Raw genomic sequence first — 14581 nt, forward strand, 5'->3', positions numbered from 1 at the left:
TGTCTGGCTCTGCCCTCGCCCCCCCCCACCCCCCCTTCCTGCCACACGTCGCACGTTGTCCTGGGACTCTGCAGACAGACCAAGAAATAAATGGGCACTGAGCCCATTTCCCCTCTCCTCCGCCCGAGGGCACTGATGCTAACTGGTCTGCTGTGTGAAAAGTGTGCACTGCTTTGAAGGACTAAAGTATCTGCAACCTTCACTAATTAAAGCGCCTAGAGGCGCTTCACTTCGCGCGTGTCCTCGTGTTGTCCCTTCAGCCTTCTCCCATTCCTTGCGCTGTGTCTGAACCCATGCACACTGGCTAACCTAATCTTTCTCACTTTCCCGCCTTATTCCACTCCAATGTTCACGTCTTCTGGGATCTCATAGGCCTTCTCTTTGCAGCAGCAAGCCCTATGCCTTTGAACTTTCGCCCCACCCCTTCTTTCCCCCGTTTCCCTCTCTCACCCACATATCTCCCCAGACCCCACCCACCACTCCATCTTTCACCTTATCTGTGGAGCCGACTCCATTCCCTCGTGTTTCCAAGGGGCCTCTCTCTCGCCACTCCTTTTGCCTAACTGTCCATGCACGTTCCCCTCAATCTACATGCCGCCATCTTCTCCCTTTCTGCCCTATCATTCGTCCCCACTCCCTTCCCTCGGCCTCCAGTGCCTACTTACCCACCTGGCACCGACCCTCGTCTCTCCCTTTCTCCCCCTTGTATTGCTCCCATGCTAGCTCTCCTCTCCCTCCGCTTTCCAGCTGCCAGCCACTGACCCTGGCTTCTCCGTTTCTGCCCGTTTAGCCGTCCCTGGCTGCCCCCCACCACCACCCGCCCCCCACACACACCCTCCGCCCCCAGTAAGTAACCCAGGCGTGGCGCTCGAAGTAATAATGATGTGGGAATGGTGGGTGACTGGGGGATGTGGCGTCTGCAGGGCAAAATTGAATCAAAGCATAAAATAAACACTGAGAACGTGAGTCAGAGGTGAAGTCAATCACGCGGAGCCCAGACGCGGCTGGAGCAGCCTCTCAGCTACTGCTGATGCTGGGAACCTCCCATGGAAAGGACTGCAGTGGGCCCTGCCACGGACTGCCCCTCCGCCCCCGACAAATCCCCTGCACGCGGAAAGTCGCTGCCCATCAGTGCCATCTTATCTACTGCAGTCACCAACCCCTATCACACAAACCCCACACTTTAACGATGCAGTACAAATTATTCAATATTGAAACTGTGGAAAACATAGAAGAAAGACTATATACATAGCAGAACGGAGTACTTCTGCTAAGTGTGTATGCGGACAGCTTCAGTAGTTTTTTCCTCCTGCTCTGAACATAGTCAAATAGCTACGTTCTGCCATGTCTGTGGTGTGCAGATAGCATATGCATGCTTTCTTCAACACTAAAACTGAAGAAATACTGCATCTGCTAGCCCATGTGCTATAAACAAAGCAAACGTCCCGGGTGTGATTGAAAAAACGCTGCACTGCCCCTGTAGGGGGCTGCCTAACCTCGAGGATTTTAAATATAGGTTTTCCGATGCATGACTGCGCTGGTGAAGCTGGCACTCTTCTGTAAGGCTTTAAAAAGTAACCTCCTTCTAAACCACAAAATGCCATAACACTCGAAAATGCAGGGGTCTCAAATTAACTGGAAGTGCCTTTAAAGTTCCGGCGATATATATTTTGCCCCCAATATTTGCCCCGCCGTCCCCCTACTGGACTCTCAGAGTATTGCATATCTGCAGCCTGACGCCAGCGCTTCATAAGCTGCAATACGTTTCTAGTGTACTGTTGCTGGATTGGTTGCTAGGGGCAGCCAGGTCCTGTCCATCTTCTGTGCCCAAGGGAAGGGCAATCCTTAGCGTTACTGAGAGACAAGTCTTGCATTTTGCTCAATGTATTGGGCCGGTATGTTATTTTTTTTTTTGTTGATAAGAGGTCATAGCTGGGAAATGCATCAAAAGCAACCAGCTGTGGGATGATAAATAAAGTTTTGTACGCAAACATCGACCGACACGCGGATCTGACGAGAGATGCCAAAATGTCTGACTAGCCTGCCACTTCTGGCACACACAAACGGTCATCTATTCCGGGTGCTGTGAGAGTCTCTCCCCCTGGTTGAGCCAGAGGCCCACATTCGCGTAAGGGAAGAGGTTGAGTTGCAGACAGAAACACCAAACGCCCCTTACTGACACAGAATGTGCTTTACCAGCAGGAGGGCTGCAGTGAAACTGACCTCCTGCAGCTTGCCTGCAGTCGGGAATGTATTCTGCATTACCGGACTCTAGAATGAGACTCTTTAAGGCGATTCACTTTCTCCAGTTCTGCCATGTTCCTCTGTTCTTCGCAACGGCTGGTACCCCTTGTGCCCGACTCTGGGGACTTGTTAGCTGTCTATCTGCTTTGCATTATGAAGGGCAAAGACCTCTCCCCGCCGCCCCCGAGAAAGCTCCTCTGGGCTGCACACTTGTCCTTCTGAGGTCATTTGTCAAATATAGGTTACAAAACTCATCAGGTCAACTCAAGGATGCCTATTGCCTAAGACGGGTAAAACCCTCAAATGGTGTTCACCTACTAAACTAGGCCAAGTAGTTCAATCTAAAAGGCTTTTCCCCTCTTCCTTTTCTACCATTGTGGTTCCCCACATTCACCTTTCTATACAGCGCATCCTTGGATCTGCCTTCTGACAGCTGAGCTGACAGTCTCAGTTTATATCCCGGGGATTTTCAGGGGATGCCTTAAAATACACTACCTGACCATTCTGGCCTTCACATTTCAAGGGCCCGCAAGCACACTTCGGGGCCATTACACAACTGTGATTCCCTTCATTCTAGTACTTCCTTCCAAGGTACGAGAATCCGCCAAATGCTCATTGCCACGAGATGTCCTCTTCCCACACTGAAAACTGAACGAACCAATTCAGTCCCCTCTGCGCCTTTGGGGGTAAATCCTTTGATCCATCTGGTGGTAGGTGACACACAGTAGGAATCCAGGGTGTTGTACAGGCTTTGGATTGTTGGGTTTGGGCGTCCAGGAACCCTGTGTGACCTATACACAAGACTTTCACAGGGCAGGCCAGCCAGGGCATCAGAGGGCATCACAAGCACTAGGCCATGCCAGACAGGAGTGGGAAGCTGGGTCCTGGGTACAGAGGATCTCCAGGTACAATTCATCAACATCTGTTGCGTTATATGTGTAGAGAAGCCCCCCAAACCCCTGGATCTGCCATGTTTGGTGCCACTGTACCCACTGGACGCAGAGGCATTTTAACCTGTGGATGTCAAAGTTAGATCTAGTCTCATGGACTGATGAAGACAAAGCTGATGAGTAAGAACAAGTGTGGGGCAGGTAAGGAGAACAGACCCCAACGAATGCCCCTGAGCTGCAATAATAGCCTTCCATTCAGAAGAGCTTTAGTGATCACATCCCGGTCCCTTCATGCTCAAGAAGCTGAATATCTCCGAGTCAAATTTACCCGCTACCATCCCGCCTGCAGTCTCCGCTCTGCCATTATGGAGCAGCTCTTAGTGCCTAAATACAACCGTGACCGGGTGGGTGGACGGGCATTTTCTGTCACTGCTGCTGCCTTGTGGAATAGCCTTCTGCTTGTCATCATAACAACTCCTAATTTTGTCATCAAAAAAACTCCTAATTACTTGGAGTTTAGAAGGTTAAAACACACTTGTTTTGATTTTGCTATGCCTCTGTTCTTGCTCTCCCCAGCGCCATGATGCCTTTGGGCGACCGTGCGCTCTGCAAGATATAATAACATAACATCCTTAGTAATGTTTGCCTTAACAAAGTAGCTGTTTAGCCCAAGAAGAAGGTGCTAAATGCCCTAAAGAAATGTGTGTGGAGGGGTGGGGGAGAAGGAGAGTCTTGACCTTGACTAATCCTGACCTCCAATGTGCACAGCTGCAACCAAGTTTGAGAAGAATGCCTGGCTTCCAATGGCTCTGCTGCCTGCATCGGATCCCTCGACATATATAAGATTGTTCTAAGAACAATCCTGCCAGCCTCCACCCCCGCCCCAATAAAACAGCAGTCCACTAGGAGCTGATTAAGGCAGCTCCCCTTGGTCAACCCCCACCTCCCCCTCCGCCGCCCCTTTGTTCCTGCCTTTCTTTGTTCCCGAGGCACCTTCAGTTCTTCCTATGGAGATGGGTCTGGACTAGATGAGGAGCGTGCATAGGGAAAGCAGAGCCGGGGATGCAGCACTACGGTGCATGGCAGGCCCAGAGACGCCACCTCTCTGATGCATAATTTACTTGCCCTGCAGGCAGGCTTTTAAGCCTCTTTCTTGCCGCAGGATATGAAAGCGCAGCAGCTGTTGACAGCGCGGCTCCGATTTATGTTTATTAAGGCAAAGCGTATGCAGGGGTTGGAGGGTTGGTGGGAATGGAAGATAGGTGGGCACCCATGCCCACCTGAACTGGCGAAGTATCTTTTGGGGGCAGCGGGGAGAGTTACAGAGAAGCCGCAAAGAAGGGCACACTTTTCCCATGCCTGGTTTGTTGTCCAGTTTGGCGCCAGAGGCCACGGTGTGCTCAGCTTGAGCCCAAAATAAGTCATTGAGTAGAAAGTGGAGAGACGGAGGGGGAGGAAAGGGTGGAGAGTGGATGAGCACAGTTAAAGATTGCAGCCATGCACATGGTCATGCGAGGGAGAGGTCTTGAGAGAGTTAGGACGAGGAATGAGAGCAATAGAGATGTGATAGAGGAGCCAGACATGAGAAGAAGCCATGTTGCATGGATGAAACATAGGAGGGAAATAGGTATTATGAAGAAGTTAATATGAGAGTTGGGAAAAGAGGGGATCCTAATAGATAGAGTCACGAATAAGCCATGGATAAAAGGGCACAACGACAACAAAGGGAGAGGCAACATGGTGGAATGTATGTAGCATTGGGAAGATGCACACATAATTCAGAGAAGAGAGACCTGAGAGAAATGAGTTACAAAGATAGATGTAAAAACAGTACTAGTTATGCAGAAAGCAAGGAGAGGAATGCACAACAGGAACAGTTGCACAAAAATAGAAAATGTTAATACAAGACTTAGACAAATCAGATAAGAAGAGCAGAAAAAGAAGGAAATCACAAAGAGTAAAACGCTGAGGAACAGGACAGAGAAGTGGAAAATTGGCAAAAGATAGAGCAATACATGACAGGAAAAAAAGAGGACTTGAGAACATTATAAGAGAGCACCATGAGAGAGAGAAAAGATGGGATGATGATGTATAGCCTTTATTAACCAAATATTATGACTTGGCTGATAGGCAGCCGTTCTCATGCCTGCCACAAGGTTCCAAGAAAGTTCATGACATGGTGGGGTTCTTCCGCAGTAACACTGTCTTCTTACTCTCCCACTCACAGCTGTGAACGTGGGTCCTTTCTGGCACCTAACGGTGTTGTCTCCTCTTTTGTAGGGGATTGCATGGACAACAGCGTAGCATCGCCCAGCACGGGGGACGACGACGATCTGGACCGTGACAAAAAGCGAAACAAGAAACGAGGGATCTTCCCCAAAGTGGCCACGAACATCATGCGGGCGTGGCTTTTCCAGCATCTCTCGGTAAGCGCCAGGAGCCAGCTGTCGTGGGACACAGCAGGCATCATGTATAGAACCCAGGGGCAATTCCAAGTATTGGCATAGTGTCGATGTGTTCTCATGTAGGGTATCCAGACTTCTGTCTGAGGGTGTGCCCACCTCTGTATTGAATGTCCATGCAAAAACTGACCTAAAATGATTTTGAAATGTAAATTGATTTTTTTTAAAAAACACACTGTATAGTGAGAGCCATTCAAATAATTGGCTACTCCATTGTATTGCAATGGAACGTGTATACTTATGCCTGTGTCGATATAGGACAAAGGTGTTGGGAGATCATATATGTCAAAGTACCCAGGCTCAAGCATAAGGAGCTCGGAGGAGGATACTCAAAATAGTACGCTTGTGTATAGAAGACAAAGAGCACATATTTTATCCCTGCCACAAAAGGCAATCGTTTTCCAAAAATTGTCAATAACAATGTATCCTAATAGCATGGACAAGAGAGGGATTAACTGAGCTAAGAAGTGTTTATTTGCCAGCCAGTCATAATGGCTATTGTGAGTTGGTTTGTTGCCACCAAGCAATATTTCAAGAATGTGAGAGTCTGTAAAAAGGGCGCTGCCCTTGATAGCTCATATTTTATTGTGATGTCCTTTAATTAGGCCAACATTCGTGAAAAGCGGTCTAAAGGGATTTGTTGGTTCTGCCATCTTGTGGCAATTGAGTCATGAAATTCCCCACAAAGTAGATTATTAAAGCACCCAAAATAGTCCACAAACTCTCGCTACAGACTCCAAAAGAACCCCCGATATGAGTAAGACATGTCTTGCACATGACAGTGATGACGACGTTGCCCTTGAGCCAGCATGAAATAGTCACCTACAGACCTGCACTTTCCCTAGTAATTGGCATGGCATGCCCCCATATTACGCCTGGAGATTCCCTCAAATGCACCATTTACCAGCCACATAAATGAGTCATAAAATGCCTCTTACGAGTGCCATGAAATTTCCTTAGCATGAGAGGGACTCCACTAGTCAGAACATTTTCTCCATCCCAATAACAGAACTTGCTCTCAGGAGCATTCAACTCGGCCCTCTTTGAAAGTCTGAGGTTGTGTTTGGATTAGCTGCGAGATGAGAGCAAATTTTCCCAGGACACCTATTACATTCCTTTCAGTAAGACATGAACTTGCAGTTCCATGAGCCCAGACACTCGGCCAAATGCCTCCCTTGGGCCATGAGATGGCTTCTACATGAGTACTGGAAGGTATAAAGTTGCCCGACCGTGCAGCAGGTCATTGTAGCCACTAAACACACGTATTTTTCCTTATTTAAGCCATGCTCCCAAATATTTCATGTCATTTCTCACAGATGAACCAAACGTCACCCTCAAATGGCCATCGCATTGCCAATTAATGCGCCCTGGACGCCCTCTGCACCCCTATGAGTGATGCGGCACCTTGAAACAGTGAATGATAACTCAGAAAATTGCAGTCACCTTAGCCATGTAATTGCCATCTCAGGAGTTGTGAACATGGTGTTTTATGAGCCATGCAAACGGCCACAAAAGGGCCTTGACAGTTCTGTACATGGTCCTAAAATTACAATCACAAGAGCTACTTTTACCGATGTTGGCAAAATAAAGTTCCCTTGTCAGCATGTATTTGCTCCAATGCAAGCCAGGAACTGACTTCTTATTCAGCCCGCCAGTCCAGCTGTTGCCTTCAGCAAAGGAATCCTTCTTTGAGGGTCAGGTGGGCCTGAGCAGGATGGCAGCTGATGTGTCCTCCACTTGCACATGAGAACAGGAGCTGCACCACCCTCCCGCCCCCCCCCCCTCGCAGCCCACCGTTACTGAATGGGACGGGCAGGACATATGAGGCTGAGTTTTGCACTGCAGCACCCTGCTTGACTGTGAATCCTACCCACCTGGCTGCCCATTGGCCTCTGTGGGCGTCATTAGTGGTCACTCATTAACAAGGAATCACAACAACTCGGCCTATCCTTTTTTCCTTGCGATCAGCACGTGCCGGGACCATCCACTGATATAAATGGCCAGAAATCTGTCACTGTTCTGTCGTGAGTTATTGATGGCATGCACATAGATGCAGAGATGTGGTGTGGGTGCTAAAAAGTCGGCAGAAACGCCTTACCTTTTGATTTTATGCCGGGCAATTCTCCAGAAGCCAAGTAGTGCCCACAATGACAAGCGGGGGGAGGTGCGGGCTCGACGCACTGCGTTAAGAAAATAGCCAGGTTGTTTCCTGCAGTAACAGCACCAGGAAAGTGGTGGGACACGACTTTCTGTGGTTCCTGGGGGCTCCCCACTGCAGCAAACAGAAGGTGGAGAACACACTGAGCAGAAGGATTCTCCAAGAAAGACTGAATGTGCACGGGCAAGGGAAGCAGCCCAGAAGAGCCTCAGAAAGGCCTGCTTGCTCCCACTCTCCACCTGGACGAATCTTTTAGTGCCACCTAGTTGTGAAGTGAAATTGATGAGAACCCAACTGTGTTGGTTCGGCTCCATCCCGCAACATATGCACCAGGATTCCCCCGGCGATGAAAACCAAGGCGTTCTGGTAGAACGTGTCTCACTCGCCTGCTGGATTCCCCCCCCCCCCACACCATATGCAAAGGTCTGCTGAGTGGACACCTCTGTACTCAGGGTAGTGGATGATGCAGTGTCCCTAAAGTTGTAATTCTGTTGTGTCTCATTGTTGCCCAAATCTGTCCGCTGTAGGATTTCGTACTGACCAACGCTGTATGTTTTAGCCCGGCTTGCATTGTGGCCCAATACTGACAGAAACACCAGAACCATGTACCTATTTTTGGGACGAGGACTCTACTGGAGAAGCACCAGAGTTGGGGGGTTGATGGAGGCATAGTATTTCACCAGATGTGCCTCAAGCAGCAAAGACAATATGGGATGAATACTTTATGAATACTGGTGGAAGGGACGCAGCACACTGGTAACCCACATCATGCGGGTCCCTTCAAATCAAACTAGTCCTTTTGGCTTGCAAACCGAGATTTGCAGGGCTACTTTTCTATAGCAAGCAAAGACCACGGCATGAAAAGAGCTGTTATCTAAAAAGGCAGGACTGCACGAAGGCGGCTATCTTGACGTGGGGCCACTCAGCAGCCATGATAATGCGTACCCTACTCTAAACGCGTGACAGTAACTAGTAAACCTCTCTACCATAGCCACCATCGGCCAAAGTACAGTATTAAGAAGAAATGCCACAGTCGGCCTTCTCAATAGCTGTTTAGTAACTAATAAACTTGGATCTGAAGCCAAATACATTTGTTTTATGGACTTGCAATAAGAATTTTTTCAAGGATCTGCGCACTGAACTTACCCTTCCATTACCACTTCCATATTTACCTGTACTGGTGTGTACTAGGGGACGCCAGTGGAAGTGTTTCATTGCTGCAGACCAATGTCACTCTCTTATATCTGTGGTACCAACAAGCGCACGGTTTAAAACACGACCCCCAGACTTTGTAATTTTCTCAATAGGATGCGCATTTCCTTACCATGGTGGTACGAAGCCAGGAGCACAGATGCCAAAAGTCTCCACATCCTGAAACTACCTGTAAATCAACGATGCCCAGACTAACAATAAAACACACAATGACCAAATTAAGAAGTTCCAACTCAGTCTATCCTAATAGAAAATGAAGGTGTGCTCCATACGATGACCCTTCACACAGCTTTGATGATTTGGATAGAGGTTTATAAGAAGCCATCCAACCAGTTGCAGTGCGGTCTAGCGTAATCATCAATTGGAGGCCAAGGATTGGTGCTCTATCACAGTCCTAGCTTTGCAGATATGATCTTTTGAGTTGAAATCCGGGTGCAGCCCTTTGAAGCACTGTATGATTTGGGGCTTAATATCACTATTTAGGAGTTCACTGAACCCGTGTTAGTTGGAGCTGTAGGTGCTCGTAAAACCGTAGGGAGTGCAATAGGTGCCAGGGAAAGTAAACAGGAGGGGGCATAAGGAGTCAGGTCAAAGAGAGAGGCAGTAGATACTACATAGAGGAGGGGAGGATGTCTCGGGAGGATAGCTCAGGGGCAACACGCTCGCCTTGGAAGCAAGACAGGTTCGATCCCCAGTTCTGCACTTGGAAACCTCTGGTTATTAAGCGCGTTATAAATAACCAATTTCAATTACAATAGAAAGAACTTGGGTAAGAACAAAAGATGCAAGGGTAAAGAGCGGAACAACATGGGGCTGTTGATGCCAGGTAAACAGGAGAGTGTAGGATGCTGCTAGGAAAAGGGTGGGGTAGTAGGTGAGCAGTAGTAGGGCACAAGTAGGTAAGATAATAGGGCAGTAGGTGCTAGGCAAATGAGAGTGGTGTAGAAGGTGCTAGGTAATATAGTGGGACAGTAAGCACTAAGTGAACAAAAGTAGGGCACAATATGCTAGGGAAGTTTTGAAACTTGATGCTAGTGAGAGTAAAGTTTGCATTGAGAAATGGAAAGATAGCAGGTACCAGGTAAAAGAGAGACAGCAGTTTTTAGGTGAGTGGGGGTGGGGTAGAAGGTGCTTGGTAATAGGGAAGACACTAGGCACAAGGTATGCAGGAGTAGGACACAGTGCTAGGTAAGAGGGGTAGGCAGGTGCTAGGGAACTGGGAATCAGGTACAAGGTGCGATGCAAAGCGGTAAGTGAGTGGGTACTGAGTAAAAGAGTGACAGTGTGTGCTAAGTAAAAGAGGATAATAGTTAAACGTGGTCGTTAGATGAGGTCTTACAGCCTCCCATGAATTCCACGTACAATTCACAAAAGATTCTTCTAAGCGCTTGCTTCTTAGTTTGCCAGTGCAGTGCGCAGGCAGCTTCCTATGGCCTAGTTTTCCTCCATACACCCCACTCTCACTAATCCACCTACTCTTAATGTAGTTTTAATGAGAATAGGGACATCCTATTTTTGAACAGATAACCTATCCTAAGCTCCCAGAATCGCCTCTGGGGCATTCCTTCACCACTGCCAAGTGGACGGTGGTGCTCATTTAAGAAGATGACACTTAACTGAGAACAACTCCAAAAAGCCAATAAAGCTGCTTTTACGCGGTCAGGTAAGAGGCCCCCTCTGCTTCGCTCTTTTGAGGTTGCCTCCATTTTAGAACATTAATCAAGTTAACCTACAAAAGTCACGACTGAAACGGAAGCAGCGTAGAATGGATGCAGGTGCGGAGCCCGCGTAGAGCCAGCTCGACTCTCTGATACCAGGAGGCAAAGGCATCAGGGGACAGAGCACATCTCTAAATTTAGCCAGCCAGCTTCCTACCCTGTGGACTAGCCATTTGTCCATTGCACTTGCACGTTTTCAGCTGCAAGACCAATCGTCTGCACGCAAGTGTACCTGCTGCCTTGCCGGCACCTGTCCTATGCGTGAGAGAAGCTTTACTGCTGCTCCTTTTACGGCATCTGTCTTTTGTGTGTATCTGAAGCTTGCATTATAGCGACTTGATCTCTCTTTTGTGTGAAGCAAGCTTGCACTGGAGCTGCCTGTGCTGTATATGTTCGGTGTTTGTGAGAAAAGTGCTATGCTTGTTATTTGAGTGAGGCAAGCTTGGGATACCTCTGCCTGTGCTGAGCCAGTTGTAAGATGGAGAGCTGCCTTACTATTGCCTGAGCACTTATCGGTTTGAGATTGGACTACTATAATGCCCTATTTGCCGGGACGTCCGTGTGCAATATCAATAAACTCCAAATCATTCAAACCAATTCCCTTGGAGCTGCACAAAACATACCAAAGCGGGAGCACATTTCAGCGACAGGAAGTGCTCACTGGCCACCTATTCGAGAGCGTATCATCTTCAAGACTCTAGCCATCACACACAAATGCCTCTCCTGCGCCGCACCGGAGGAGGGATGTGGAGGGATGGAAAATGCAGAATAAGATAGCGTTTATACTGTGTTGATGCATACAGGTCAGAAGTACCCGGCTGCGTTGGTTACGACTGTGATGTGCGAGTTGGTTTGTGAGGTGCATCATTCTACTGTTGGATATCTGTATGGAGGAGTCTTGATTGACATGTCTGTGTGTCTTATGCATATGTTGTGCTGATCAAGTTAGTGCAGGCAGCAGAGAGTGGAGACCTCAATGGGTATGTGTGGCATCCATCCTGTGTGCCAGGGCTGCTTCCCTGATAGTGTGTGCCTGGAGCAGAGTATTTGTGAGGAGACCTACTGAGCGACTGATACCGCGGTCAGCAAACAGTTTCAGTGCCAACGCCACAACAAATGAAGAAAGGAAAGATATACACGAGCAGGCAGCAGTGGCTGCCAAGTCGGCAAAATTAAAGCCGTGAAAAACACAGTGGGACACCACAGAGCAAAATCACACTGGGCAAACGGTATCACAACCTCAGCAGGCAACATTACAGTGGAACACCTGGAAGCAAAGTTTCAGTGAGACACCTATGACCAAAATCATAGAAGGGCAACATTATAATAGAACGCCTGGGGCACATGTCAGCATAAGTACAGTAGGATAACTAGGAGCAACATGAAGGTTTGTCACCTGAGAGCAAAACGACCATGGGGCAGGTAAAAGGAACAATCACAGTGGGCCAGCACTACAGTGTGACACCTGGGAACAAAATCGCAGTAGGCAACATCACAGTGGGATACTTTGGAAAAGAATCACAGTGGAACATATAGAAGAAAAAACCATAGCAGAGAAAAATACATTGGGACACAAAAGAGCAAAAATGGCAGCAGAATAAAATGACAATGGGTCACATCGGAGTAAAGTTACAGTGTACTCCCACCGGCACAAATCAGAGTAGGGAACCCAGGCACACATTTACAGTGGGAAGCCACATTACAGTGGGACACCTAGGAGCAAAAATCACAGCTGGGCAACATTTTGATAGGAGATATGGGATCAAAATTACAGTGGACAGCAAAGAGCAAAATTACAGCAGGGCACCTTGGAGCAAAATCACAGCAGAGACAGGTGGACCAGAAAGTACAATGAGATTAACCCTTTATAGAGCATGCTCACACATGACTAATGTAAGTGTCCAGTGTTGAATAGTGGTGAAGCGATGTTACGGCGGTGTGCCACACCAGGTGGATAAGCATGTTCTTTTGAGGTTGATACAATTAGGATCAATTATTTGAATACTAATACCTCTAGTTATCTATGGTAAACCCTGGTGGCACAATTACACCTGAAAAAGACTCTGAAGTGTAATATTGCACTGGACCAATGGTTGTCATATGGGAGAGTCTCATCACAGACATGGCCATTTTGACACCCACAATATTCAATCTTGAAAGGGACATAGTGACTAGATGTGGGACTGTGCATAGCATGCAGATCCATTGCAGACACCAAGCTTCAACACTTTTGTTGCAGCCAAGAAAATGGGTCTTGTCTTATGTATCGCATTGTGAGGCCATGCTCGCTCTGTGCCATTATGCTCTATATGGAATGAAGAGAGCGCACTTTGGCTTCTATGCAGTGCCTATTCAGGATGCGTGTGTGGAGGGGGTTGCCCATCTCTCTACCTCCCGCCCCCTTCTATATACAAGGCTTCACTCACTGGACATGACACTGTGTCCATGTACAGTGCACCTGCCCAGACCCGCCTTGCAAAGGGGAGTTGGTTATAACGGTGGTGTTATTATTCCGACATCTGCAGGCCTGTTTCACAATATATTTGAAACTTCTCTCCACATCATCACCTATCGACTTCCCAATTAAAATTTTGCAAAATAAATCCTGAAAAAGGCAGAGAGCGGGTGCGGAAAGGCAGCCTGCCTCGGAACAAAATCCCAAAGCGCCTGGGGCGACGTGTGAACTGCCACTGAGCTGAGGAGCAATTAGAGAGCTGCCTTCCCTTTCCCTGGTTAGTTAAACACAGCCAAGTTAATGAAGGCTGACCAATTAGTTACTAATTGAAGAAGCTATAAACCTATTAGAGGCTGGTAAAGGGTAATCAATTCTAGCCAATTACCCTGAACCCATTCACTGGTGCTAACCAGGCAGTGCACAGACGTCTCTTCGGCTGCCCCCACCCCCACACCCCGCTCCTGGCTCGCCCCAGAAATGGCATGTGAGCCTGGGTACAGGCAGCAAAGGGGATGAGCAAAGGGGATGCTGGCACGAGGCAGCTACGGAGGGGGCATAAGCTGCACAAGAATGGAACCGCACATCCTGATATAGCTCTTCATGTTCATAAGTGCTAGGGTGTGTTCCTGACAAGAATGTGTACATGGCTACAGATATGATGTGTGTATATAAACATGTCTTGGTATAGGTATTTTCTTTCATTGTGTTTGTCTAAAGCGAGCTTCAACCTTTACAACATAAAACCAACAATCAAAAATACATTATGCATTTACAGAATTGCATAGCTCAAACAATTACTCAAGAATACTCTAATAAGACTCTGCTAAAATATCTAAAATCACCATGATCATAGTAATAAATAGTGAAAGAAAAATAAGAAACATGTGGCTGGTGCAAAATCATGCTATCAACCTAAATTATAGGCCTCATCACGAGTTGGGCGGTATCCCAAATGGGATGCCGCCCAACTTTATTTGCGTTAGCGACCACCTGTCTGGTGGTATTACCAGATCACGGGTTGGGCACTAACCATTACTCTCCATTTGCCATTGGGTCCATTTGACCCATTGGGGAATTGTAATCGCAATTACCATGCAGTAATACCGCCAACGGTAATTGTGCCAAAAATTGTCTTTTTCCCAGCATGTTTACCCCCAGCTCTGAGCTGGGGTAAACACACCAGACTCGTGATTGGGTGGAGCGGTAAATGCGGTGGCAACACTGTTACCGCTGCATTTAAGGGCTACCCCCCAACTCGTGATGAGGCCATATATGGATATATCTCAAAATACTCTGCTTCGTACCTTTAAATTGTCTGTATACACACAGACCATATGAACAACCAGTGCACGCAACATAAAAAAAATAGGCTGTGCACAGTAGATCTAGAAATCCTACAAACGCATGTAGAAACAGAAAGCACATGCAGAAACACACAGAGA

General features: G+C 47.7%; 1 protein-coding gene across 5 annotated transcripts in view; it reads left to right on the forward strand.

Annotated features, from left to right (window-relative positions):
- Positions 1-14581, forward strand: part of MEIS3 (Meis homeobox 3) — a 147969-nt gene that overhangs the window by 96622 nt on the left and 36766 nt on the right. For all 5 annotated transcript variants that reach the window (XM_069644354.1, XM_069644350.1, XM_069644351.1 and 2 more), the window contains exon 8: positions 5415-5560. In XM_069644354.1, the coding sequence (XP_069500455.1) occupies positions 5415-5560 (146 nt within the window). The remainder of the gene's footprint in view (positions 1-5414; positions 5561-14581) is intronic.

The sequence above is a fragment of the Ambystoma mexicanum genome, chromosome 2p (assembly GCF_040938575.1).
Source record: "Ambystoma mexicanum isolate Mex_15411 chromosome 2p, UKY_AmexF1_1, whole genome shotgun sequence".
Classification (NCBI taxonomy): Eukaryota; Metazoa; Chordata; class Amphibia; order Caudata; family Ambystomatidae; genus Ambystoma; species Ambystoma mexicanum.